The sequence below is a fragment of the Salvia hispanica genome, unplaced genomic scaffold, assembly GCF_023119035.1.
Source record: "Salvia hispanica cultivar TCC Black 2014 unplaced genomic scaffold, UniMelb_Shisp_WGS_1.0 HiC_scaffold_610, whole genome shotgun sequence".
NCBI classification, from domain to species: Eukaryota; Viridiplantae; Streptophyta; class Magnoliopsida; order Lamiales; family Lamiaceae; genus Salvia; species Salvia hispanica.
In genome coordinates this window covers 6,767-33,000 of record NW_025952367.1, presented here as the reverse complement: position 1 = coordinate 33,000, position 26,234 = coordinate 6,767, and the positions used below count along the sequence as shown (strand labels likewise).

Genomic DNA, 26,234 nt, shown 5'->3' with positions numbered 1-26,234 from the left:
CGCTGAAAGGCCTTTATCTCTAAGTAGAGCACGAAGTTTATCTACTGTCAAGCTCTGCAGTTCTGTATGATCATCCAAAAATATAGTTAGTTTCATCGAGAAAAAATGATACAGTATGTAAGAAGAAAAAGTCACAGTAGTTTCTTATTTACTACTGCATATGCACAGAAAACATATTAAGGCACATCCAGAAAGAGAGCTATATTGCTTTTTTACTCTCATTACGTAGCTACTGCACAAACACAAAGACTTCAGAGATGAAAAGATAACTTCCAAGAAATAAGTCAAAAGGAGAGGACTCCTAAAATGTTCGATAACAGAACAATACAGTGTTTCGTTTCCTGACAAGACAGCATCAGAAACACTAACCATTAGACACTAATATCTTAGTTCTGTTCTCAAGAACAACTTGAGAGATAAATGATCCAGTTAATAGGAAATTCAAAGTGATTTCTCTTTAATTTAACCATTCCTATATTCCCTTAGTTTCTCACATAAAAGTTTTCAGAAAAATCATGACTAGAGGTTGTTAATGAGTAAAGTGACTTTACTGCAAATGAGGCCAACACAACTCTTATACAGTTACAACGTTAACTTCATTTGATGAAATACATACAAGAAGACAACATCATGCCACATTGCCACAAACATACAGCTTGTAGATAGTCTTTCCAACCGTAGTATGTGAAATTACAGTTCGTATAGTTCTTCATTTGTTCAATGATATTGTAAAACAACTTAAGATACACTCACCTTGAGAAGAACCATGCTGAGTGCTAGACATTGCTTTTTTTCCAGCAGCTTTACCATCCAAAGATTTCTCAGCAGCCCTGGAAAGTTGCAGTTCAATGGAGTATGAAGCCAAATAATTAAGCAAATATCAATATAACTGTGGACCCATTACCTTTTCCTTGAGCCCTGGCTTGAACCAGCTCCTTTCCCATCTCTTGAACCCGAATCACCCTTTTGTTTCATAAGCATAAGAGATCTGATAAGTATATTCGTCTGGTTTGTTCTTATAACCTGGTTATCTGGTTAAAAAACAGATGAGATAAGCATGATTATAGTGACAATAAGCAAAATAGATTACGAAAGAAGAGACAACATATAAAACTGAACAACAAGAACCAAGTTATGCAAGCTTCCTATTTAATGTTAGAAAAGGAAAACGAAATGGAGCTTAATCTGATGTCTGTGTTCTTCACTTTCCATCATTTCATACACTCAATGAGGTGGTAAGATATTAATAGCATGAATATCATAGAAAAGAATGCTAAAAAATTGTCTGAAGAAGAATAAGGCTGAAGATTAGTGACACTGAAACATACTTACAAAAAAAAAAAAAAAATCTTTGCATCGTAGATGAATTAGGTGTTAAAGGCAAGATTACTATTGCTTTTAATGTGCATATCAAGGTAATAACCAATCGTAATCACATAGGACTTTTTTCTTGTTTAAAGTTTAAAGGCTAATAGAGGGAACAAAAGTACCTGGAGGTGATGTATCACGATGACAAATGTAAACACGAGCGCCTCCCTGCATGTATTGTAAACAACTAAGCATGTAAAACCATGAACACAGATGAAAACTGAAAAATATACCAACATCTTCTGAGGAGATAAAAGTGACTTTAAGAAGATAGACAACATTTGTGGTGTTATTACATCCAGCAGATCACAAATGTGAGATCCAGTTATTCATTAGCTTTAATTGATCCATGGTTCTCCCAGAGAATGCTTTGAATTGCGATTCGCATATAAATCGCATTTCCATGATTACTCAAGAAACCTATAAAACAACCTTTACAAAACCTCCAAATAAGCATTGGCATCCTAGAAAATGAAGTTACAGCGAAGCTACACACTGAACCTAGAAATAACCTTTTACGTTCAGCACTACATTTCGGTCATCCCCCCAAATCACGCACTAACCAACCTCAAGACCACATTTTCACATCAAATGGAATCTAACCAATCTACTTAGCAACATGTTGCCTTCACCACACGAGAATTCTAAGCATTAATCTTCGAATATGCCCTAAACACCTTGCAGTTGTATCAATCAGGAAGAAATGAAGAGTCCAGGCCAATTAAGATAGCAATGCAGGAACTCTAAATTATGGTACCAGGGCAAAGGTCTAGTTATGATTAAGTGACTTCATCTTTCTAATATTATCCCAGAAATGAAGCATGCTCTGCATCAATTCCTTTCATTTCACTCCTGGTGAATTCCGACTAAATCGAGAATGTTGCAAACAGCATATTTACTAGATCTTCATGCATGTACTATAATTCGTGGAAAAAATGGGGAAAAATCACAGCCGAAAAAATGCCTTGATCGAATTGGGAAAGAGAAGAACCCTAGAAAAATTATCTTAACAAAAGCTATCAATTTTAACATTGTATAAGGAAATAAAGAATTCACATTGAAGTAGCAACATATATGCGGTTGTGTTATTATATGATAAAACAGAAACAATTATAAGAAAAGGAATAATCCGAGGGCTTAGGGGAAGAGAAACTTGCCAAGCAAGAGGAGAGAACGGTCGAGGAGAAGTTGCCGCGAGAGGGGAGGTTGGCAAGGAACTTGGAAGCGCCGCCATCGCCGCCGCCTCCACCGGAGGTAGCCGAAGCATTGGCCAATTCAGAGGGCGAGGACGCGGAGCAGCCACCATCCATGATGCCCTTATTGTAAAATTTTCTTGCACTTACATTTGTTTTATTTATAGGGCAAATTGCCTGCAATTTAAGAGCTCAGCCGAAAAATTTTCAATATACCTTTGATAATATTTTTAGCAATTTTAATTTAATGCAACCATGTCTTCTATGTATAAAGAAAATGAAATTTTTTTATGAAAAATATCAATAATACTCCCTCCGTTTCCTTATAGTTGAGTCATTTTTCTATTTCGAGAAGTTCCCTCATAGTTAAGTCATTTCCATTTATAGTAAGTTTTTTCTCTTTCTTACTTTACTTTCTCTTACTTTATTCTCTCTACTTTATTCACTTTTTACTTTATTCTCTCTACCTTTTTCTCTTTCTTACTTTTTTATCTATTTATTTAACACTTGTCCGATCATAGTTTTGAGTTTGTATAATATTTAGAGTTTTTATTTGATCACATCCCTATATATATATATATATATAGTTAGTTAGTTTTATAATAAAATGTAATTAGAATTGATTGGTTGATTCACTTGGATTTTACATGACTTTAGAGGGTAGTTTTACTTGGTTTTGATCATATATTGTGTACTTTGAGACATGGTTATAGCTACTTCTCTATTATGTTGGTATTTTGACCATTTTGTGAAGAATGTGTAGAAAAATGTACAAAATATGTGGATGTGCAGCTACTCAATGTTCGAGACAGCTTATTTGGAGATTTTGAAGTCCGATTCGCATATAATGCATACCATTCTCTTTGTCTTCGAAATAGCTTCACGTGGATATCTTAAACGTCTCAATCGGAGTTCGGTAGAAGAAGTTATGGCCGTTTTACCAAGACAGCGCAGAGCAGTGACATAGCTGGCGACCCGCCAGGTTCGCATGCAAACGAACCTGGCGACCCGCCAGCAAAAGACGAGAAAAATGCCGTAAGCAGCTGGCGACTCCCCAGCTTCAACGCACACCCAACCTGGCGACCCGCCAGCTTCGTTCGACAGTTTGTTTTGGGCCCAAAGTCAACCCTAGGTATATATATGCCTAGAAAACGCCTCCAAACACAACTTACACGCCTCCTACCCCAAAAATACTACTTTTTCACCTAGGAAGAAGAGAAGGACGAGCAGAGGACGAGTATTCATCGCAAGGTTGAAGACGAGACTTCCAATCCGCCCAATCCAATTCTAGGAGTTTCTACTTTTAGTTTTATTCTTGTTCAAACAATGTTTTTGAATATTTCTTTGAATATTTCTTTGACTTTTGTGATGAACATGAGTAGCTAAATCCTTCGTAGAGTTCTACGAGGGAGATACAATGATTCTTATATTTAATTGATTTCCTTTTTCTATGTCTTGGCTCATGTGGTTATTTTGACTTCTCTTGTGCTTATACATTTATTTGATTGATCACCTTATAAATGCATGTGGATTTTACTACAATACCTGGGAAGTGAGTAGTTTAATTTGAAAGAAGAGAAGTTGACGTCTTTGCCAATATAATTGACAGATTTGAGCCTTTGAATGAAGCTAAGTATCTTAGGAGCTTTTAGGAGTTGTTATTTTAGTTCTAGGAAGGACACTTCGGTTCTAGGTAGCAATCTACAAATTATATGCTTTGAGAAAAGATATAGTTTTATCTTAGTGATAGCTTAATAACCCTTGAGACCCTTTGTTGGCATAGTTAGGAAGTTAGTTGAGCATAGGATAGTTGTTATCGATCCCGTAGGATTCTACCTTCTCATCCTTGATCTACATCCGTTTCCTTATTTGCTTTTAGTTCTCTAGTTGTTTTTAATTGTTTTTACCTTGATTTTAAATAGATTTAGAAAAACCAAAATTCTGATTCATCTAGATAGTAGTTGAGGTTGGTTCGTGGTAATTAGGTTGACACTCATTGTCTCTGTGGATACGATACTCTTTGCTTACTATTTGCTACATTAGCCCCGTACACTTGCGGGTATAATTGTGTTAAAATAAGTTGAGTCATTGGTGGAATGTGGAGCCTACTTAACATTTATTGTAAAAGTTAAATATTGTGGGACAGACCGAAATGGCAAAATGTGACACTTATTGTGGGATGAAGGTAGTACCATATATGCAACCCGATTATTTTAGGATGATATAACTACAAACAAATTTAAACTTATTGTTTTTAGTTAAACTATCTCAATTCGATCCAATCGAACAAATATAAGTAACGTCATTATTGGTGAGTTAAACTATATCTATGCTTAAAGAAAATAACGTTGTTTAATTGAGAAACGCCAGCAATATATACCATACATGTGACCAGATTATTTTGTGGTGAAATAACTACAATTAAATTCAAACTCGATAATTTAGTTATATTGTCATGGTTTGATCCAACGGAAAAAAATATACGTAACGTTAGTATTGGTGAGTTAACTATGTCGTCCAGCATAAAGAATATACTATAGCTATTCATAAAGTGGTAACAACCACTTTATATCGTTTGAGAATCTTAATAAAGAATATACTACAATTAAATTCAAACTCAATAATTAAGTTATATTGCCATGGTTTGATCCAACGGAAAAAAATATACGTAACGTTAGTACTGGTGAGTTAACTATGTCGTCCATGCATAAAGAAAATGGCATTGTTTTATTGAAAAACGTAAATAATAACATACACACATCCGGATTATTTTGTGGTGATTCGATCCAACCAAAAAATATATGTAACGTCATTGCTTATGAGCTAAACTCTGTCGTCTATGCATAAAGAAAGTGGCGTTATTGATTAAAAAACGTCAACAATATATCATACACGCGACCAGATTATTTTGTTGTGAAATAACTACTGACAAATTCAATATCAATAATTTTAGTTAAAATGTTAAACTGCCTAGGTTCAATCCAGAGAGAACTGCTTTCATAGCTGTTCTCTTGTAACTTGAGAGTAATTTTGGGGTGATTTTAACATGTTTGTGTGGATCAATGCTCATATTTCTTTGAAATTCGGATTACATCGAAATAATATCTCATGATTCTTTCGTGTTCATTTTATCATAATTATGCGTGTCTAACTCTTAGCCTACGTGAGGTATAAAAGATCCAATAATGATGAAACTTCACCTATGCGGAGTATAAATTTTTTGTCATTTGCTGTCAACTCTTTACTTACGTAGGTGGTGTTCGGTTTCCTAAATAAAATAATATCAAAATATAATCTAGGATTGAGTCGTGAGATTATTTTAGTCATAAAGGGTTAGCTATGACTAATTATCCCATGATTATCCATCTAGGATTTAGTTGAGGGACTAAATCTCATGAACCAAATACACTACTAATTTAATCTGGGATACAATCTTGCAAACTGAACAATCCCATAGAATATAATTTTATTTTATTATAGGGTTCATATTAATATAAAAAGTTTCATAAAAAGGAGGTCTTTCCCGAGCACCAAAGTGGTCGGCAAAGAGGGAAATATGCTCGGCATATCCAACTTTACCGAGCACTTTGCGAGCACTTAAGATGCTCGCCTTTCTCTTCGTCGGCATTTTAATCCGAGCACATCTTGGTGCTCGGCTAACTGGTCAACTAACAACATTGGCGAGCACCTACGAGTGCTCGCAATGCAGCGAGCACCTAGTGGTGCTCGGCACTTTCGAAAGGTTAACACAAAACCTGCGAGCACAGGTCTACTTCGAGCAGGTCTGCGAGCACTTATGAGTGCTCGGAATGCAGCAAGCACCTAGTGGTGCTCGGCACTTTCGAGAGGTTACACAACCAGCGAGCACCGGCTACTTCGAGCAGGTGTGCGAGCACATACATGTGCTCGCAATGCAGCAAGCACCTAGTGGTGCTCGGCACTTTCAAGTGAGAACTAGGTGCACCGAGCATGTTAGCGAGTACGGCCATGTGCTCGGAAAATTGATTATTATGATTTTTTAAAATATATATTCTACAATTAATTATTCAATAAATTATTAATAAATAAAATAATAAACTGAAATAACATTAAAAAGATAAATTGTTTAACAAAAATATATAAAGATAAAGATGGTATTACAACCACTGAACTACACATTTTTCAATTGTCCCAATTTTTCATTTAAAAGGCGCATCATTCGTTCTTCCATTTGTTGCTCCCTCGTAGCCGCTTCCTCTCGCATTTTAGCCGCTTCCTCTCGCATTTGTTGCTCCCTCGTAGCCGCTTCCTCACGCACTAGTGCAATTTTCCGATCTGAATCGGCTTGCACCATTTCAATTTGTAGCTTCATTTGATCACGATGTTCTTTAACGCGTTGCTCGACTATTTCATCGATCTGGCTAGCATTGACGCGGTTAGAACCCACGGATGAGTAAGTAGCCAATGGGAAGAATATGCTTGTGGCTTGCCCCGCGCCAGAGATTTGTTTTCTTTTCTTCACCTTCCCAAAAAGCTCCAAGAAGATGGCTTCATGATCCGGGTTCTCTATTCCTTCATCCCGTAGTTCTTCAACCCGTGCCATAACGTCATCCTTCCATTAAACAAACATGAGAAACATTCAAAATATGTAACAACAAAGAGAGAACCTCACAAGCAACATGCTCATCATATCAGACAATTTTGTACATTATAGCTTACAAGCTGGACACTATCAATTTTGTACATAAATTATATAGCAACAAGCTCAGCAAATTTTGTACAACAATTTTGTACATAAGCTGGACACTCATTCAGTGAAGTGAATGCATAAACTCATTCAGTGAAGTGAATGCATAAATCATAAATTACAAAAAAATCCAAACACAAGTAATTTCTGAATCAATTTTCTCAAAGCCATATTATGAAATTCAAAACCATATCATAATCATATTTCTATCAATTTCAGAATTCCACGAATTCATACACGATCTCAGAGAAGGGCATAAGACACTGTCAATCATCTGTAACATCATAAAATTTAGACAAAAATTTAACTGACCATGCATGAAACAGATTAAAAACCTTCCCCTTGGAAAAAAAATATAAACTATCCTTGTGAAAAGACTTACTACAATTTGTTGAGCACGTTGCGAACACAAGTTGCCTTGTGAATCACCGTTTTTTCCATTCCTTAGCTTGTGGGTCTGTAGAAAGAAATCCATAAATGGAGGAAGCTTTCCATTGTTCTCTTTAGCCTGAAAACAATTTTCAACATAAGAAAGTGTAGAAGTAACAAACAAATCAAACTAATGAATATTATAAGTTTTACCATTTTTGCTGCTGTCTCGGCAAATGATGTACATCCATTACAATGTGTGCCAAGCGCGGTCTCAAGCCCTTGTCTACGGTTTTCAGAGCACCTCTCAGAAGCTGCAATACTCTCGGGTAAATTCCAGCCTTTCTGGTAATTCGCCCATTGGGCATCCGTGTAAAAAGAAGGTTTCTTTGTCTTCTTTTTATAATAGCTAATAAAATCTCCGTATCTGAGTTTACACTTGCTAACAAAAGCCTTCTTACACTCGTCTTGATCATATGCCTCACAATTAGCAAATTTCTACAAATTAACACAAAATGACAATCAAATTTAAACTACAAAATAAGATATTAAAGATTGTAAGTACTAAAAGAGGGAGAAAGAGAGATAAAGATAGAGTTTACCTTAAATTCAGCCCAATACAAGTTAATGTATTCCTCGGTTAGAGTTTTTTGGCTGTATCCAACCGGGTCAACAATCTGCTTGAAATTGTAAGTGCATATGCTTGCCACGACGCCGGAAGGTTCCAAGCTACACGTCAATATATGGTCAGTTAACTCACAAAAATAATGATATAAGTGAAATTATCAAATCACTTACTATTTCCCCCTAAGATGTATGAATGGGCGGCCGCGTGCATCATGTGTAGGCTCTGTAGGCTCTTCTTCGGCTGACTCGTTCAGGGAGTTACTTGTTGTATCATGCCCTTCTATATGATGTGTTGCCGATTCTCCTTCCTCATTATCCAGTGGTGGATGATCACCGGAGAGTGAAGGATCATTGGAGAGTGAAGGATCATTGGAGCGTCCACTAGATGCTCCTTGAGCCATTTCTACACAATAGACAAAGCATTATGCTATCAAAATAAAAAAAATGGAACAAAAAAGTGCATATCAAAAGTGGTAATGAGAATTGCAGTTCAAATTCATAAATGAACACAAGTGGTGGATGATCACCTGAGAGTGGTGGATGATCACCCGAGAGTGGTGGATGATCACCCGAGAGTGGTGGATGATCCCCTGAGAGTGAAGAATCATTTAAGCGCCGTCTAATAGATGCTCCTCGGGGCATTTCTACATAATAGACAAAGCATTATCTATCAAAATCGAAAAATGGAACAAAAAAGTGCACAATAGACATTATACTACACAATAGACACAAGTGGTAATGTGCACTTTAGGGGGAGTTTTTAATTTAATATGACTGCTGTTGTGTGTGTGTAAGCAATCATAGAAAAATTGGAAATGAAAAAGATGATAAAAATATGTGGCCTTTGATGGGTCAGAGTCTATTTCTGTCTTCCAAAAAAAATTAGTATTTCATTTTAGCAAACGATACAAATTTTATAGAGAATGAGAATCAATAACCAGATTATGCCTTTACCATGCCTACAAATCCATTATAATCCTCCCGAGATATATGGACTAATAATCTTCAAAAGAAGCCTACAATATAATAGTACATTATTCTAGGAAATATCTAGTCCTCCAAACTCCTTCAAAATCTAAATTAGAAAAGTAAATCAGTTTAAAGATAGTAATAAAGAAACAAAACCTCAAATGAGTAAATGGGTAGAAATCCACCATTAAACATGATTTTAACAAACAGAGCTTGAGATGTATTATTTTGCAACTCAGCTATAACTAAGTCAAACTAAACATACTATAAATTCAGTTAACTGCTTACAGTTAATGCCACATATTTTTATCACCCTTTTCAGTTACTGATCTAAGAAAGCAGTTTCTTTTCATTGATCTACAGTAAGCAGTTTCTTTTTACAGTAAGGCAGTAGTGGCATCATAAAACAGCTGTTACTGATCTAAGAAACCTAATAAATCAAGAGCAGTTTCTTTTCAGTTAATGCCAGCAACATTATTCAGAATCCCCAAATTTATCAAGCACTTGTATTATATCTTCAAAGCTAAAAAAATCATATTTCCAGAAACTAGATAAAGCATTAGGAAGAGAATTCAAAATGATATCATTAGACAGTCCGAGAGAGAAATAAATCAGAAGATCCATGTAAACAAAAAAGAAAGATAATTAATCAGAAGATTTACCTGACGAGAAATGGAGAAGAAGGCGTTCCGAAATGACAACAGAATTGGATAAAGCTGACATTTTTGGTGAGATTTCAGTAACAAAATGTGCGTAAATTAATCACAGATTGAGAGTGTTGTGTGTGAATTTATTTACTCGAAGTTTCAGCTCTTTGTTTCTGAATGTCGATGATATCAAAGACTAACAAAAGAAAGCACTACTTTGTGATTAATTTAAAATAGGCAAACATACACCATTTCAAACAGACAAATTTACCTTTGCGAATGGACAAAGTGGAAGAGCACAAATATCTCCCTCGCTTTCAACCTTCAAGCAAGGCAAACCGAATGCTGAAATCACAAATGAAGAATCAGATTACAATAGTGATACATAAACAAGTCATCAAAAACTATGTCATTGCTAAATTGACTGATTATAAAATCAGAGCTAATCATAATTTGGTAATTCACTGGCGAATATTTAAGCTCTTATGCAACGAAAGTTTAGAAATTTATGGACAATATTCCTCAATATATCAATGAACAACTTCTCTTGCTAGATTTAATCAAGAATCATATCAGGCCTCTTATTACATTATTATTTGCTAATGCATATCAAGAATTTATCAAAATCATATCAAAATCATTCAGAACTCTAGTCAGAATTAACAGAATATGCCATTATTATTTGCTAATGCATGAAACTGCCTCTTAATGAAAATTAATCAAATGCTTCCCAGAAATGAAAAAATTCTGGGCAACTAGCTCAGATTACAATAGAATGCCTAAATTCACTAACTAGCTCAATTACAATAGAATTCACTAACCAATCAATACATATCATATAGAGCAAAAAATAAATCAACTGACAGACTACTGAGATCAGATCAAACCTCATCAAACCTTAAGAAAGGAAGACAAATTGGGGCATTGTTCAAGCACTCAACGGCTAATTTAATCAACTTATAGTTGAAACAAAACAAAGAAATAGAAAATAATTGGAATCGGTGGACAGAAATAGAAATAACCTGAGGTTTATAGTCATTAAAGGATTTGTGATTGCTTTTACGCTGCTCAAAAACCACTACCCCAATTAATCGGTGGACAGAAATCGAATTGACCTGAGGTACCAGAAAATACAAACAAGTAAACGAAATGCTAATCGATTGACCTGAGGTACCAGAAATGCTAATCGATTGAAGCATGTGCTCAATCTGCCTCGAGCATCAACTACTACTGCATGTGCTCAATCTGCATTTTTCTCAAGTTTACAAGCTACAATAGAACAACGATTGTAAGAGTGAAAGAGACAGACCTGCAACGGTTGTGCTTTGCAGCCTCCGCTTCTTCTCCGACGATCTTCTCCAAATGCCTAATCTCCGATGAAGAATTAGAGAGAGAATTAGAGAGAGATGATTTAGGTTTTTTTTTAAAGAGGCGGTGACTCTTTGAGAGATTAGGGAATGAATTTTTGACATAAAGAGAATTAGACAAAAATTAGGGAATGAATTTTTGACATAAATAATTCTAATAATTTGCTCCAAAATTTGAGAGAAATAATTTGAAGATTTGCATTTTGAAAAATGCCCCATTTTGAAAAATACTAACGAATATCACGCCACTTTTTAGTTTATGTAATCACATATATATATTGATAAAACAATACTACTAGTATTAATAGAAATTAATCATTTTAGATGTAAACCTGAATTGCAAATTTTATTCCTCCTCACCCTCCTCGTCCTCGTCCTCGTCCTCGTCCTCGTCATCATCATCGTCATCATCATCATCCTCTTCATCATCGTAATCATCATCATCCTCTTCATCAGTTGCAATCTCCTTCAAAATTGGAATCATTTCACCACTAGGATCATAACGTGAAGGTTCTACGAATTCCATATCATCAGAAATTTCATGAACTTCAACTTCATCTTCTTGGAAAGCTGTGTCTTCATCTGCCTCTTTTGTGATGGCATAACTGGCATCAAATTTCTTTGCTCGAACTTTCAACACTGCCCGCCAGTTTACCTTGTCTTTTTTCTTGCTCGGAAAAGATACAAAATAAATTTGAGAGGCTTGTTGAGCTAAGACGAATGGATCATATTTTGGATATTCCTTCTGAATATTCACTTCCACGATTTTGTACTTTGGATGAACCAATGTACCACCACGTGGGGGCGGAGACGGATTATACCATGCACAGTTGAACAATACAACTTTCTTTATTGGCGATGCACGATATTCCACCTCCACAACTTCTTTCAAAATTCCATAAAAGTCATCCTCGGCATAGCTATAATTCGACCCTCTGATGCATACTCCACTGTTGGCCGTAGATTTACTTTTCCCATAAGAGTCAGTGTGGAACTTATATCCATTGACAAAACAAATATTGTAACTCATAACCCCATTTAATGGACCTTGTGACAAATGGTACAAATGACTATCACGATGCAAGTTTTTTTGACCCTGTATACAAAATTCAATTAGTAAATATAATACACAATTTCAACAAAAAAATTGGATAGAAAACTTACATATTCTTTAAACCATGATGCATAGTGATCGTCTAATTGTTGCTCTATCTGCGATGGTGTTATTTCCGGAAACCAACCACGCACTTGCTCGATGAACATACTGCTTTATATATAAAAAAATCAATGACTAAATAAATAATCTAATTATTTCAATAAAATTAAGGAAAACAAACTTACAGCTCAAATTCCTTCACTTCTGGAGTATTAACTAATATGCAAGTTTGTGCTGATTTGTACTCCATTTCTGACAAGAATCGTCTTCGTCCTTTCCCAGCACATCGGATATCGTATGTGAAAATTGAAAGCATATCTTCAGGGTGAATTGATCCACCTCCATCATCATTACGAGGAACATCTCTACCTCGGCAACGGACATGTGACTCAAAGTAATGAGTGCAAAAATGTGATGCTTCTTCAGTCAAATATGCATTACATATAGATGCTTCCACAGCGGCCTTGTTCTTTACATTTAATTTCAACTTACGCATGTACCGTTCAAAGGGATACATCCATCGGAAATGCACCGGTCCTGCAATCAATGCCTCATATGCTAAGTGGACCGGAAGATGCTCCATGGAATCAAAGAAAGATGGGGAAATATCATCTCAAGCTTGCACAAGGTAAGTGCAATCGACTCATTGTATTTTCTCATATCAACCTCCCTTATAACTGTAGCAGTAAGATCTCTGAAGAAGTTGCTCAACTCGGTTAGAGGTTCCCATACAACGCGTGGAAGTAACTCACGAAGTCCAATTGGTAACAATCGTTGAATAAACACATGGCAATCATGGCTTTTCATACCGTACAACTTGTGCTTTTTCATATCAATGCATCTTGATAGATTGGAAACATAACCATCCGGAAATTTCAAACTGTTGAGCCACTTGAGCAATAATTCCCTACTTTCTTTTTCAAGAGTGAAAGTAGCCTTATGATATTTCCCACCGCGTGGCCAAAGCTCGGGTCGAATACCAAGTACTTCCAAATCTCGACGTGCATTAGCATTGTCCTTCGTCTTTCCGTCGACATCCATAATGGTATTGAAGATGTTGTCAAACACATTCTTTTCTATATGCATGACATCCAAATTGTGGCGAATCAAATTTGTCTTCCAATATGGAAGATCCCAAAATATGCTTCGTTTTCTCCATCCCAAAATCTTGCTCAACTCAGAATTTGCTGATTCGACATCTTCATCAAACACTCTCTTGAATCCAAATTGGTCAAGGTGATCAAGTATTTGTTCCCCATTTAAGATTGGAGGAGGACCTGAATGCTCCATTCTGTTTTTTCGAAAGTTCTTTTTGTCTCTGCGAAACCGATGATTCATGTGGAGAAACCTCCTGTGGCAATCAAACCAAGTGGTTTTTCTTCCATGCTTCAGGGAGAAGGCTTGTGAGTCTTCCATACAATATGGACATGCACGATGCCCAGATGTGCTCCATCCCGACAGCATTGAATATGCAGGGAAGTCACTGATAGTCCACATCAACGCTGCACGCAGTTGAAAGTTTTGTTTTTTAGATATATCATATACCTGAATTCCTTCAGCCCATAGATCATTGAGCTCTGCAATCAAAGGTTGTAGAAACACATCAATGTTTTGTTTTGGATTCTTCGGACCAGGCACAATCACAGTGAGAAACATGTACGGATCTTTCATGCACATCCACGGTGGCAAATTGTATGGAGTTAGAATCACTGGCCACAATGAGTATTGTGAACCAGTCTGACCAAATGGTTGAAATCCATCTGTGCTAAGTGCCAACCTGACATTTCTTGATTCGGAAGCAAAGAAGGGATGTGTTTGGTCGAAGGTTTTCCAAGCTACAGAATCCGCCGGATGAGACATCTCTCCTGGAGTCTGAGTGTGCTCTGCATGCCATCGCATGGATTGAGCGGTAACATCAAAAATATTAAAATCTATTTTGAACATAAAATAGAATTATTTTAAACATTCCGAGCACTATCCAAGTGCTTGGGATATTCCGAGCACCGTAGACGTGCTCGGAAGTTTGTAAAAGCATTACTAATATTTTTTTCTGAAATGCCGAGCACCGAAGAAGTGGTCGGCATTTACCGAGCACAAAGAAAATGCTCGGCAATTACATAAAATTATAGTACAAATAATAATTATTCAACAACAATAAAAATTTCAAACATGCCAATATTTTTTAATTGTATAAAAAAATATTATAGAAAATTTTCATGTGTGAAAATTTTTCGATCATTCATCAAAAATATTAAAATCTATTTTGAACATAAAATAGAATTATTTTAAACATTCCGAGCACTATCCAAGTGCTTGGGATATTCCGAGCACCGTAGACGTGCTCGGAATTATGTAAAAGCATTACTAATATTTTTTTCTGAAATGCCGAGCACCAAAGCAGTGGTCGGCATTTACCGAGCACAAAGAAAATGCTCGGCAATTACATAAAATTATAGTACAAATAATAATTATTCAACAACAATAAAAATTTCAAACATGCCAATATTTTTTAATTGTATAAAAAATATCTAGAAAAATTTTCATGTGTGAAAATTTTTCGATCATTCATCAAAAATATTAAAATCTATTTTGAACATAAAATAGAATTATTTTAAACATTCCGAGCACTGTCCAAGTGCTTGGGATATTCCGAGCACCGTAGAAGTGCTCGGAATTATGTAAAAGCATTACTAATATTTTTTTCTGAAATGCCGAGCACCAAAGCAGTGGTCGGCATTTACCGAGCACAAAGAAAATGCTCGGCAATTACATAAAATTATAGTACAAATAATAATTATTCAACAACAATAAAAATTTCAAACATGCCAATATTTTTTAATTGTATAAAAAATATCTAGAAAAATTTTCATGTGTGAAAATTTTTCGATCATTCATCAAAAATATTAAAATCTATTTTGAACATAAAATAGAATTATTTTAAACATTCCGAGCACTATCCAAGTGCTTGGGATATTCCGAGCACCGTAGACGTGCTCGGAAGTTTGTAAAAGCATTACTAATATTTTTTTCTGAAATGCCGAGCACCGACGAAGTGGTCGGCATTTACCGAGCACAAAGAAAATGCTCGGCAATTACATAAAATTATAGTACAAATAATAATTATTCAACAACAATAAAAATTTCAAACATGCCAATATTTTTTAATTGTATAAAAAATATCTAGAAAAATTTTCATGTGTGAAAATTTTTCGATCATTCATCAAAAATATTAAAATCTATTTTGAACATAAAATAGAATTATTTTAAACATTCCGAGCACTATCCAAGTGCTTGGGATATTCCGAGCACCGTAGACGTGCTCGGAAGTTTGTAAAAGCATTACTAATATTTTTTTCTGAAATGCCGAGCACCGACGAAGTGGTCGGCATTTACCGAGCACAAAGAAAATGCTCGGCAATTACATAAAATTATAGTACAAATAATAATTATTCAACAACAATAAAAATTTCAAACATGCCAATATTTTTTAATTGTATAAAAAAATATTATAGAAAATTTTCATGTGTGAAAATTTTTCGATCATTCATCAAAAATATTAAAATCTATTTTGAACATAAAATAGAATTATTTTAAACATTCCGAGCACTGTCCAAGTGCTTGGGATATTCCGAGCACCGTAGAAGTGCTCGGAATTATGTAAAAGCATTACTAATATTTTTTTCTGAAATGCCGAGCACCAAAGCAGTGGTCGGCATTTACCGAGCACAAAGAAAATGCTCGGCAATTACATAAAATTATAGTACAAATAATAATTATTCAACAACAATAAAAATTTCAAACATGCCAATATTTTTTAATTGTATAAAAAATATCTAGAAAAATTTTCATGTGTGAAAATTTTTCGATCATTCATCAAAAATATTAAAATCTATTTTGAACATAAAATAGAATTATTTTAAACATTCCGAGCACTATCCAAGTGCTTGGGATATTCCGAGCACCTTAGACGTGCTCGGAATTATGTAAAAGCAATACTAATATTTTTTTCTGAAATGCCGAGCACCAAAGCAGTGGTCGGCTTTTACCGAGCACAACGCTTCCCGGACTTAAATTACTAAACCGATCACGTTGACCGCGCTCGGTATTGCTCGCAAGTTAACTCCCCCGTTCGTGATATTGCCGAGCACCTTCATTTGTGCTTGGAATGTTGCCGAGCATAGTTTGAAGTGCTCGCTATTTTCCGAGCACTCTTTGATGTGCTCGCAGCAGACCCGTTGACTTTTCTGCTCTCGTTTTATAAAATGATAGTAATAAATAGTTAAAGTAGAGAAATGATTCTCTCTATTACTTTACCATTTCTTCACTATAACTATTTATTAGTATCATTTTTATAAAACGAGTGCAGAAAAATCAACGGGATTGCTAAAGTAAGACGGAGGGAGTATTATTTTTAAAACAGTTGATTCTCTCGAAGAGCATTATAGATTTTATGCATTTTATTGTTAAAATAATATACTTTTCGTCAAATATTTTTATTTTCTTCTAATGCATTTTATTTTTCATCTTTCTTGTTTTAAATTATTACTAATGCATTTTTATTTTTCTTTTTCTCTATCTTAGAATAATTGAAACTTTGTTCAATAAGACAAAATATAGTTTATTATTGAAGATAACACACTTTGTAGAAGTTGAATTATATTATCTATATTCTATAAATATAATATACTCCAATAAGCCTAAGAATATTTATTTTAAAGAGTTTAGCTCTTTCAAATTGTAATACTTCTATAAAGGGGATATCGTCAGCTTAGCCTTAGGCCCATCCGAGACACGATTCTATCCGATTATTAGTACCCAAAGTAGCGCATAATCAATCACGTACATTTAATGTTATTCACATAGTAACTTATTTTGAATGCGTTAGTTCTGTATTGTATTGTCGTTATTAATTTCGTACAGATTATAACTACCATATTATGTCTTGGGTCTTCCATTATACTTACACTATTTTTGTAGATTATATATGATACCTTATGTTAATTGTGTAAATTCCCAACTGTATTGTCGTTCTTAATTTCGTACAGATTATACCTCACAAATTTAATTATTATGCATTCGATATTGTATTTTACTCATACGATTTTTGCATATTACTTGTGAATATAACGTATTTTGAATGTGTTAATTCCTCATCGTATTGCCGTTTTCAATTTCGTATAAACTATAACCCCCTGACTAAATCTGTAATGCATTGGATATTGAATTATACTCATACACTATTTGCATATTTTACATGAATAACTTATTTTAAATGGGATACATGTTGATACAAGGTACTTGTATCCAACGTCGGAATAAACGAGAGAGCGACGATAAAGAACAAGAAGATTGGAGGATGAGGCCGTTTGCAGTGAACTTATTTTAAAAGCAGCTGACTTACTGATTCTAAATGATTTTGGATCCATCAAAAACTCTACAATATAAGAGATTAATCTATTTCTGTATAAGTATAAAAGACTGTAAAAAAGAAAATCTTGAACAATACTGTCTCATTCTCATATGCTAAATAATAATACTATCTCCTTCTCATAAAATAGACATTTTTGGATGACGCGAGTTTGAATGCGCAATATGTAAAGTAGAAGAGCTATAGAAAAATTGATTGGAGTATTATTAGTGAAAAAATGAGGCCCACCTCATTAGAGGAAAAAAATCATTAAAAATAGAAGTTGATAGTTTTTAATGGACGAACCACAATGAAAAAAATGAACCACAATAAAAAAAAATGTCTATTTTTATTGGACGAATGGAGTAGAATTGTTGATGCATAAGAAGATCTAAAGCATAGTTTTAGTTTTAAATTTTATCTTTTAAATTATGAAGTTTAAAATCAAATCAGTAGGTGGTGGGGGGTAAAGTAATTACTTGTAAAACCTTATCTCACTGGAATATTTTCATGTTGTATCTTTATGTTTTTTATAATGAGTTGAATTAAGCATGCAAGACATGCAAATACGTGAAATGAGTGTACCCTAATAAATAATCAAAAAGAGTTTCTGGAATTGTGGGCGAGATTTTGTATATGATTTCACACCAATATAGACCATTTCAATTTCCACTTTTCGTTAAGTCTAGAAATATTGCAATGATTAAATGTACCCGGTTTATTTTTTTAATAATTATAGTTGAGGGTTTGACATTTCTTGGATATGTACAACTTGTTAACGAATTTCAATGGAACCTTCGACCTTTGTCTGTGATGAGCTCTGACTTATTGTAGACAAGGCTATACTGGTGGCCCAATGAAAACCATAAGATAAATGATTAGTATTAAATTTGATTTAATTTCAAATTGCGGAATTGTTTTTCTCACATGATTTAAATAATTTGAGATTATGATACCCTGCTGTGAGTACAATTTTTTTTTTGAGGGCAGACTTAATACTAAGTTGAATTAGGGATGATCGGTGTGTTCTTTGCAAGTGAAGCACGTTAGTTGCAGGGTCAAGCAGTTTGTGATATCACTGTTGCAAGCGATGAAATATTAATATGAGTCTTCATAGATGACCGGTGGTATGCTTCATAGCATAGAAAGGGTCTCCATTCTATGTGATTATATCGACCTTTTGGGACATAAGGAATAAAAATATCTTTCAAGAGTGTCAACCCAATTGGGAGTTCGAGAAGAAATGCTTATTCTGGAGACTTAGCACTTAGATTCGAGGTTGACGCCCAAAATTTCCCTTTTCACCATAACGAATGAACAATGTATGAACGAATTTAAAGCTTGGAGACAACCTAAAAATCAACAAAGAGACAAGAGCCCCTGACGGAAGCCGGAAAGCCAAAGCAGAATTCAAGATATTGATTTAGAGGAATGCAAGGCTGGTCAGCCTATCCTCATCCTTTTGTTTGACCTTGCTTTTGTGTCCCCTTGTTTCTTGACCATGGGAGATTTTTTGGGTGGCTTTAGCCTTGGGTGTCTCTCTTGGGTGGTGTGCTATCTCTGCTAGTTTTCTCCTTTTCTCCTGTTGGGTTAGGGCTCAATGTCTTTGTGTTAGCGGTTTTGGGTTGGTTTGGTTAGTTTTTTGTTTTGGTTATGTTGTTGGTGGTTTTTGTTGGATGTTTGGTTGTCGAAAGATAGCTCGTCATAGATGTAGGTCTGGGCATGTATTTATTGCACAAAAAGAAAGATATCGTGATACCCATATTCTCGATGTAGTTTGAAAATTATGACTAAGATTTTTAGTGACCAAGCCTTTAGATTTTTTTAACTTAAAAACATTCTTAGACTCTTGTTGGTATGATAGAATGGAATAATGATATCAAGATTGTGTACTTTTAAATTAGCAATAGCCGCGAAAAGTATTTTGGATACATAGTACAAAAAGTATCTGAATTTTAAAGGTGCTAATGAGACTCAAGATATAAAATTTATTTCAATTATGTGATTTTAATAATAATTCACTACAAAAATTATGGGCTTTAGCTAAAAGCACTTACCAAGCACTATCGTCACTCGGTAATTATTGAGTAATGTGCAACACTTCGCTTAGCAAAGAAAAATTTGCCAAGCAGTTTGCGAGCAACGGTGAAGTAGCACATCAGATGAAGCTTGACAAGCTTTATAGGCTTGATGAGTTTCTCTTTAAGGAGAATACAGTGTGTATACCTTCTTGCTCGCTGAGAGATTCTCTTTTCAGAGGTGACAGAAACTTGTGACATCTTGAGTTAGCAATGATCTTGTGGTAAATGTAGGCAAGATAAGTTTAGAAGTAGCAACTTTGGTCTTTATACATCCCCGCCCACACTTATTTATCCTTGGATAGATTTGTTAATGGATTTTGTACTAGGCATACCTCCTTCACATAAGAAAAATGATAATCCCTCTGTCCTTAAAAGTTTGTTCCATTTTTTTATTTTCATCCGTCCCACAAAATTTATCCCTCATTTTTAACCATTTTAGGTAGTGGACCCCATATTCCCCTAATATATTAAAGTGGGACCCACATTCCGTTAACCTTTTCAATTCATTTTTCATTACATTTCTTAAAAACCATGTCGGGTCAAAGTGGGACAATATTTGGGGGACGGAGGGAGTAGCATTTTTGTTGTGGTAGATAGATTCTCCTCAATGACACACTTTATAGCCGATCTTTTCTTTAGGGAAATCGAGAAGCTACGTGGTAAAGTAAGAGAGAGATAAAAAGAAAAAGTAATTATAGTATTTTAATGAAGAACCGTACTCATCTCAGTAGTGAGACAAAAGTTACCAAAAAATAGAATAGGCTATTTTTTCAAGACGATCCAAAATGAAATTTTTATTTTTATAATAAAGGAGGATAATTTTAAAAACAAATCATAGATATTATAAGAAATATAGACCAGATTTGTTTATTTTCAAACTAAAATTATGTCTAATTGTTATAATCGTTTGCCACATGCATGACTTAATTACATCCTGATTTCAAAATCGTAAATCTGATATTGGAATTTTAGAATTGCATTAAACTGATGTTAATAAATATATTTAGAAATATAAAAGCCGCAAAGCCGCAATTGACCCATAAGCTACACGGTCGAAGTTTCCAGTTGATTTATCCTTCCCAAAGAAATCTTCTTTAATTCGAGAAGGTAACAAGTCATCCTTTGATCGAATATTCTAATACAAGCTTAACATATACACTTTTAGTCCAAATAATTATTAGGATAAGCACAACAAATACGTCTATTTATTTTTAGTCAGATATAATCAAATCCGCACACTGAAATAATATTTTTGTATATAAACCACTATAATCGATTATCAAAATCATTTAGAAAAAGAAAAATAGATTTGAGAGGACAGTAGTAAAATTTTATAATTGTGTAATAAGATGCCATATGGTCACACCTGACACGTTTAATTAATGCTATGCTAAAAAGGAGAGAGATGAATAAAACTGGTAAATATGGTTTTGTACATAAACACATGTATTGGCAATTTTCAAATGACCGATGCACGAAATTTTCAAACTTTTTATGAATTTTAATTAGGACCATTATATTATACTACTAATATTATTATTTTTAGTACTCTCAACAGTCCCACAATAGGGAAGTCCTATTTCTTTTGAAACGTTTGTAAATAGTTGAGTCATTTATTTCTTGATAAATTTTTTTAATACTCTTATATTTTACTCCTTCTTTCTTTATTTTATTTTATTTCTTAATTTATTCTATCTCCATTATAAACACTTAATTCTTAATATACATGCTGAAAAGAAATACTCTGACTAAGATGGGACGGAAGAACACTGTAGTACTGAGCTTGAGATATAGGCTTATTGACCCGATATGCAAAAATGATTAATGCCTATAACCAAAGAGTTCACGTCATTACATTACTTGTACCAAAAAAAAATAGAAAATTTACCTTTATTACATTAATAAATTATCATGATATATATATATATATATCTCTATATATATATATATTTATGTAACTTATTACTACATTCTACATAATATATTAAATAAATAAATAATTATGGTCTTTATTTTTGTATTACGGAGTAATATTACTAATTCCGTAAATATCACATCATATTTATGAAGAAAAAAGAAGAAGAAAACAATGGTGAAATATGTCAAATACAATGTATGTCGACTCCATCACATTAAATTGAGCAGATAAATGCATAATCAGTGTGAACTGATAAAAAAATAACCGAGGCAATTATATTTCCAACGGTTTTGCAAGTAGAAACATAATTAATACGGTTGACAGAGTCTTCATAAAAAAGGCTGAAATTGTGGCCCAGCCTCTTTATTTTATCACCGCAGTTTTCCTCATATATACATATATAAATTCACTAGCTTTGGTTCATCAATTATCAGTGTAGTTGTAGCATCTTTCTCCAAAGGGAAACACATAATTTTAGCAATGGAATTGAAGAATTTGTCAGCTCGTACTGGTCGCCATCTGCAGCGTTACAATTTACTTGGCCACCGCCAAGTTGTTGGGTACTTCTCTCTCTTTCTCATCTTACTAATTTCATGGGAAATTTCAAAATTTTTATGTGGTGGTTTCTATAGTCTAAAATGTGTTGGAATTGAATTAATTTAGTTTTTAGAGTGTCAATTTTGTTGAATTATATGTATCACAAAATGTAATGATTTTGGGGGTTATTTGCAGATGTATTCCATATAGATATAGGAGTCCACGTGGAGCGTCTGTGGTGGACGAGGAAGATATTGAGGTTCTTGTTATAACCGCACAAAGAAAAGGCAAAGGGGTTTTGTTTCCAAAGGTATTTTTCTTAATTTAGTATTTTTTTTCTTAATTTAGTAAGATTTTGAGGAGAAAAACAAAAACTGACTATGTTTGTGGTGTGGGAATTAAGGGTGGTTGGGAAATTGATGAATCTATTGAAGAAGCAGCGTTGCGCGAAACAGTGGAGGAAGCCGGTGTTGTCGGAGATGTTCAGGTTGCTTCTCTTCTCCATTTTTAACCACTTCCAATTCTCAACAGTCAACTCTGAATTGCAATTTCATTGATTTAAGATATACTACTAAAAGGTAAAGTTAATAGTATGATTGAGTGGCGTGAAACTCGTCCATTCTTAATCAAACAAGGGGATCAATCACGGGTCCGGTCCTTTTGTCTAACAACAAAAAAATAAAATAAATAAAGGATAAGTTTGTAATTTGATATTGGATTAGAGTTGACGATTCAATAATAATTATCCCATTGGATAAAATATGATATATGGGTCTTGATATTTTGATTGCAGAATCAATTGGGTAAATGGAGTTTCAATAGCAAAAACAGAGAAACCTTCTATGAAGGTCACATGTTCCCATTGCTAGTAAAGGAACAGCTGGAAATCTGGCCTGAGAGAGACATCCGTCAAAGATTATGGGTAAAACTAAAAACCCTTTTGCCCGAAATCTGTACATATAATAACTCCATTCGTTCATTGTTAATTGAGACATTTATTTTTGTCATGAAAATTAGGAACAGTGTGTTAAGTAGATGAATAATAATGTGTTAAGTAGATGAAGAATAAAGTAAGAGAAATGAAACAGAATAAAGTAAAAGGGAGTATTACTTTTTGTCAAAAATAGAAATGATTTAACTATCTTGGAACTTTTCAAAATAAAAAATAACGACTAAGGTGTATGATGAAACACATTCTTAACTATGAAAATGTGAACTAAATTTGAGCAGATAAGTGTTAGAGAAGCAAGAAGGATGTGCGAATACCGGTGGATGAAGGAGGCTCTAGAGTTACTAGTGAATCGCCTCATCTCGCAGCCCAAAACAGAAATGGTTAGCTTACCAAGAGCTGCAACAAATCTAGCTTTGGTTGCAAATGCTTGAACCCAAATCTCCACACCAGATTTAGAATGTGTCTATGCACCCAACTCTTGTTTCATTTTTTTAGTTTTTTTTTTGTTAGTCTTGTACAGAGTTAAATTGCTCGGAAATCCAGTTTTTTGTTTTTCGAAATTCAACTGGAATTGGACTGATGTGTTTGGGAGTTTGTTTCGTGTGTTTTTCGTCAAGGAAATTTGATGTTTGAATAGTTGATTTATGGCTGAAAAAAATTGGGCTTGCTGTGGATGACTTGAAGACATAATTGATTAAGGCGTTTGATTCCTATTATGTCGTTTCTTTATCAATACTTCTTTACCAACATGTCAAGAACTTCTACAAAAATTTTGGAGATCACTGATATGGTTAACATATTTGTCAACTAATTTCAGCTCGAATAAATGGCAACTTTCACTACGTTTGCTACTAATCTCTTCTCCTGAATAAAAATATTTATCAAGTAACTCCTAAGACTCTAGGGGCATCAATCCTAGATTAGTAACTTCTAAAGGCTCCTAAGACTCTTTAGATCCATATGGTATAAAGTAGATTACGGATATTAGGAGCGTCAATCCTAGATTAGTAACTCCTAAAGTCTCCTAAGACTCTTTATGTTTCCGCTTTCAATTAACAGTGTTGTTTTAAGGGAAGCTACGTCAACTAAGCTCTTCTAACACACAAACCTTCTCTCACGATTATATTGCAAGCCTATATCATCACATAATGTGTCATTCAAACGTGAAGCAATTATCCAACACTTAAAATAGAAGCGAGGAAATGAACAAAACATATATTAAGTAAATAGGACTATATAAACCAAAGTCGTTACTAACACATCACTATAATTTGAGTATTAGTTTAGTTATACATAATGGGATAAGCTAAACACATAGTAATTTGTAGGGAAAACAAAGAAAACATAAGAACTAAAATGATAGAACCCAAGGGATGATAAAAAGTGCATCAGTAACTAATTTTCATCATTGTTTATTGCATTGATCGTATGTTAATTTTATCGGTAGCAACCCGATTAACCCGTTGGGTTAGCCTGAAACCCGAGCTTTTATAACTCGAAAAAATACAACCCGATTGACCCGCTACTCGATAAGGTTAGCTTGAAACCCGTTGGGCTGACCCGATTGACATCCCTACAAATAGAAGTTGGGGTAGCCCATATATATGCTTGCAACTCTTATTCATTCTCTAATGTGGGATATTTATGCCCCCACAATCCTCCCCTCAAACCAAGACCACCAGACCAAGACCACATGTCGACCACACATGTTACATGTCACCAAGTGATGTGAATCCAAAAGTCACACATCATTTGATCAACCCTACCAAGGACATTCATCGACCAATGACGAGGGCAATGACAAAGAAGATGCAAGAAGCCTTAAGCACTTTCATCCGTGGATTAAGCTCCTCCAAAGAGAGTGCTCGAGTGGGGAACAACCGGAAGCTATACATGGTGCTCAAGGCCTCGTGTGAGGAGGGAACGAAAGCGACGCCCATCCCGGCGTTTCTTTTGGAGTCACTTGCTCCTCACTGCGCGACTTTCGTATAATGGCCATAACTCTCTCGTCCGGACTCCGATTGGGGCGTGCAAGATACTCACGCGAAGCCCTTTCGAAGACGAAGACAATGTAATTGGAGGATTCCAGTGAAAACACCCGACCGGGTGATTTGCAAGGTGAAAAGACCCGACTGGGTTTTCTGTTGTTTTTTTATCGTCCAGAGAGTTCACCCGACCGGGTGTTTTTGTATGAGAAAAAAAACCCGACCGGGTGTTTTATGCGACTTGCGATTTTGAACTCTTTTTGACTCTTTTGTTTAGCACTTTAACCTCTAGTATAAATACCCATGTCTAGGGTTTTTGCTGGACGATTTTTGAACATTGTTGAAGAACAAAGACTCAAATTTGAGCACCCTTCCTCTTTGAAGGTTTATCCAAAATCCCTTGTGGTTGCATTTAATCTATTGCCGGGCTTAGATTATTTGTTAAGGTATGCTTGCTAGTTCTTGTGTTGCTAGTTGGTGGAGCCATTAGGTTTTTGTTTGTGAAAGTAGCCATTGGGTTTTCTTTCTTGAACTTGAATCTAAATCATAACACTTATCATCTTCTTTTCCTTCCACATCTTTTTTTCATTGTTATATTTCTTGTTTGGGTTGTTGGTTAGTGTTGCAAGAACAAATCCGGGCACGAATGTTTCTTGAGTCCACAAGATTCACATTAGCTTTGGGTAAAGCTCTCACTATTTTGCTCTTGGGTACTGTAACACCCACTACGTTATTGATGATCGTTCAAAATTAAGCTGAGAAAATTGTGATGCCATAAAATATACTCCCTCTGTTCCATAGTAATAGAGTCATTTCCTATTTTAGTAAAAGTCAACACATTTTTCACACTTACTTTACCCTCTCTTACTTTTTCTCTCTTCATCTCTCTAACTTTTTCATTTTCCATTTTATTCTCTCTTTACTTAACTCAC

The 26,234-nt window shown here is 34.7% G+C and overlaps 3 protein-coding genes across 5 annotated transcripts; 1 reads left to right on the top strand and 2 right to left on the bottom strand.

Annotated features, from left to right (window-relative positions):
- Positions 1-3: 3 nt before the first annotated feature.
- Positions 4-2,705, bottom strand: LOC125199657 (the record flags this gene model as incomplete). Its single annotated transcript, XM_048097602.1, has 5 exons — positions 2,526-2,705; positions 1,491-1,536; positions 905-1,031; positions 754-830; positions 4-62 (listed from the first exon to the last, which is right to left on the bottom strand). Coding segments are annotated over exons 1-5 (462 nt in total), but the record flags the coding sequence as incomplete, so codon positions are not given.
- A 4,005-nt stretch (positions 2,706-6,710) lies between these two features.
- On the bottom strand, positions 6,711-11,330 carry LOC125199658. 3 transcript variants are annotated; one of them, XM_048097605.1, is made up of 11 exons: positions 11,209-11,330; positions 10,922-11,014; positions 10,171-10,244; positions 10,051-10,095; positions 9,915-9,968; positions 8,811-8,927; positions 8,455-8,686; positions 8,259-8,385; positions 7,870-8,154; positions 7,670-7,795; positions 6,711-7,152 (listed from the first exon to the last, which is right to left on the bottom strand). In XM_048097605.1, exons 6-11 carry the CDS (start codon positions 8,923-8,925, stop codon positions 6,712-6,714), a joined length of 1,326 nt encoding a protein of 441 aa, XP_047953562.1. In that variant the 5' UTR covers positions 8,926-8,927; positions 9,915-9,968; positions 10,051-10,095; positions 10,171-10,244; positions 10,922-11,014; positions 11,209-11,330; the 3' UTR covers position 6,711. The 3 variants fall into 3 exon arrangements, with proteins under 3 accessions (XP_047953562.1, XP_047953561.1, XP_047953560.1); XM_048097604.1 differs by lacking the exon at positions 10,051-10,095; XM_048097603.1 differs by lacking the exons at positions 10,051-10,095; positions 10,171-10,244; positions 10,922-11,014; positions 11,209-11,330 and having other exon boundaries at positions 9,915-10,041.
- Positions 11,331-22,211: 10,881 nt separating this feature from the next.
- Positions 22,212-23,991, top strand: LOC125199656 (nudix hydrolase 21, chloroplastic-like). Its single transcript, XM_048097601.1, has 5 exons — positions 22,212-22,388; positions 22,561-22,675; positions 22,769-22,852; positions 23,159-23,287; positions 23,596-23,991. The coding sequence occupies exons 1-5, from the start codon at positions 22,309-22,311 to the stop codon at positions 23,746-23,748; spliced, it is 561 nt and encodes a 186-aa protein (XP_047953558.1). The 5' UTR covers positions 22,212-22,308; the 3' UTR covers positions 23,749-23,991.
- Positions 23,992-26,234: the final 2,243 nt, after the last annotated feature.

Excerpts from the sequence above, each read along its gene's own strand:
- LOC125199658 (XM_048097603.1), bottom strand. The coding sequence starts at position 9,975 with ATGTCAGCTTTATCCAATTCTGTTGTCATTTCGGAACGCCTTCTTCTC. Across the intron at positions 8,928-9,914 it reads TCTTCTCCATTTCTCGTCAG|AAATGCCCCGAGGAGCATCT; the intron begins GTAAATCTTCTG and ends TCTATTATGTAG. Across the intron at positions 8,386-8,454 it reads ATACATCTTAGGGGGAAATA|CTTGGAACCTTCCGGCGTCG; the intron begins GTAAGTGATTTG and ends ATTGACGTGTAG.
- LOC125199656 (XM_048097601.1), top strand. The coding sequence starts at position 22,309 with ATGGAATTGAAGAATTTGTCAGCTCGTACTGGTCGCCATCTGCAGCGT. Across the intron at positions 22,389-22,560 it reads GGCCACCGCCAAGTTGTTGG|ATGTATTCCATATAGATATA; the intron begins GTACTTCTCTCT and ends GGTTATTTGCAG. Across the intron at positions 22,853-23,158 it reads GTGTTGTCGGAGATGTTCAG|AATCAATTGGGTAAATGGAG; the intron begins GTTGCTTCTCTT and ends TTTTGATTGCAG.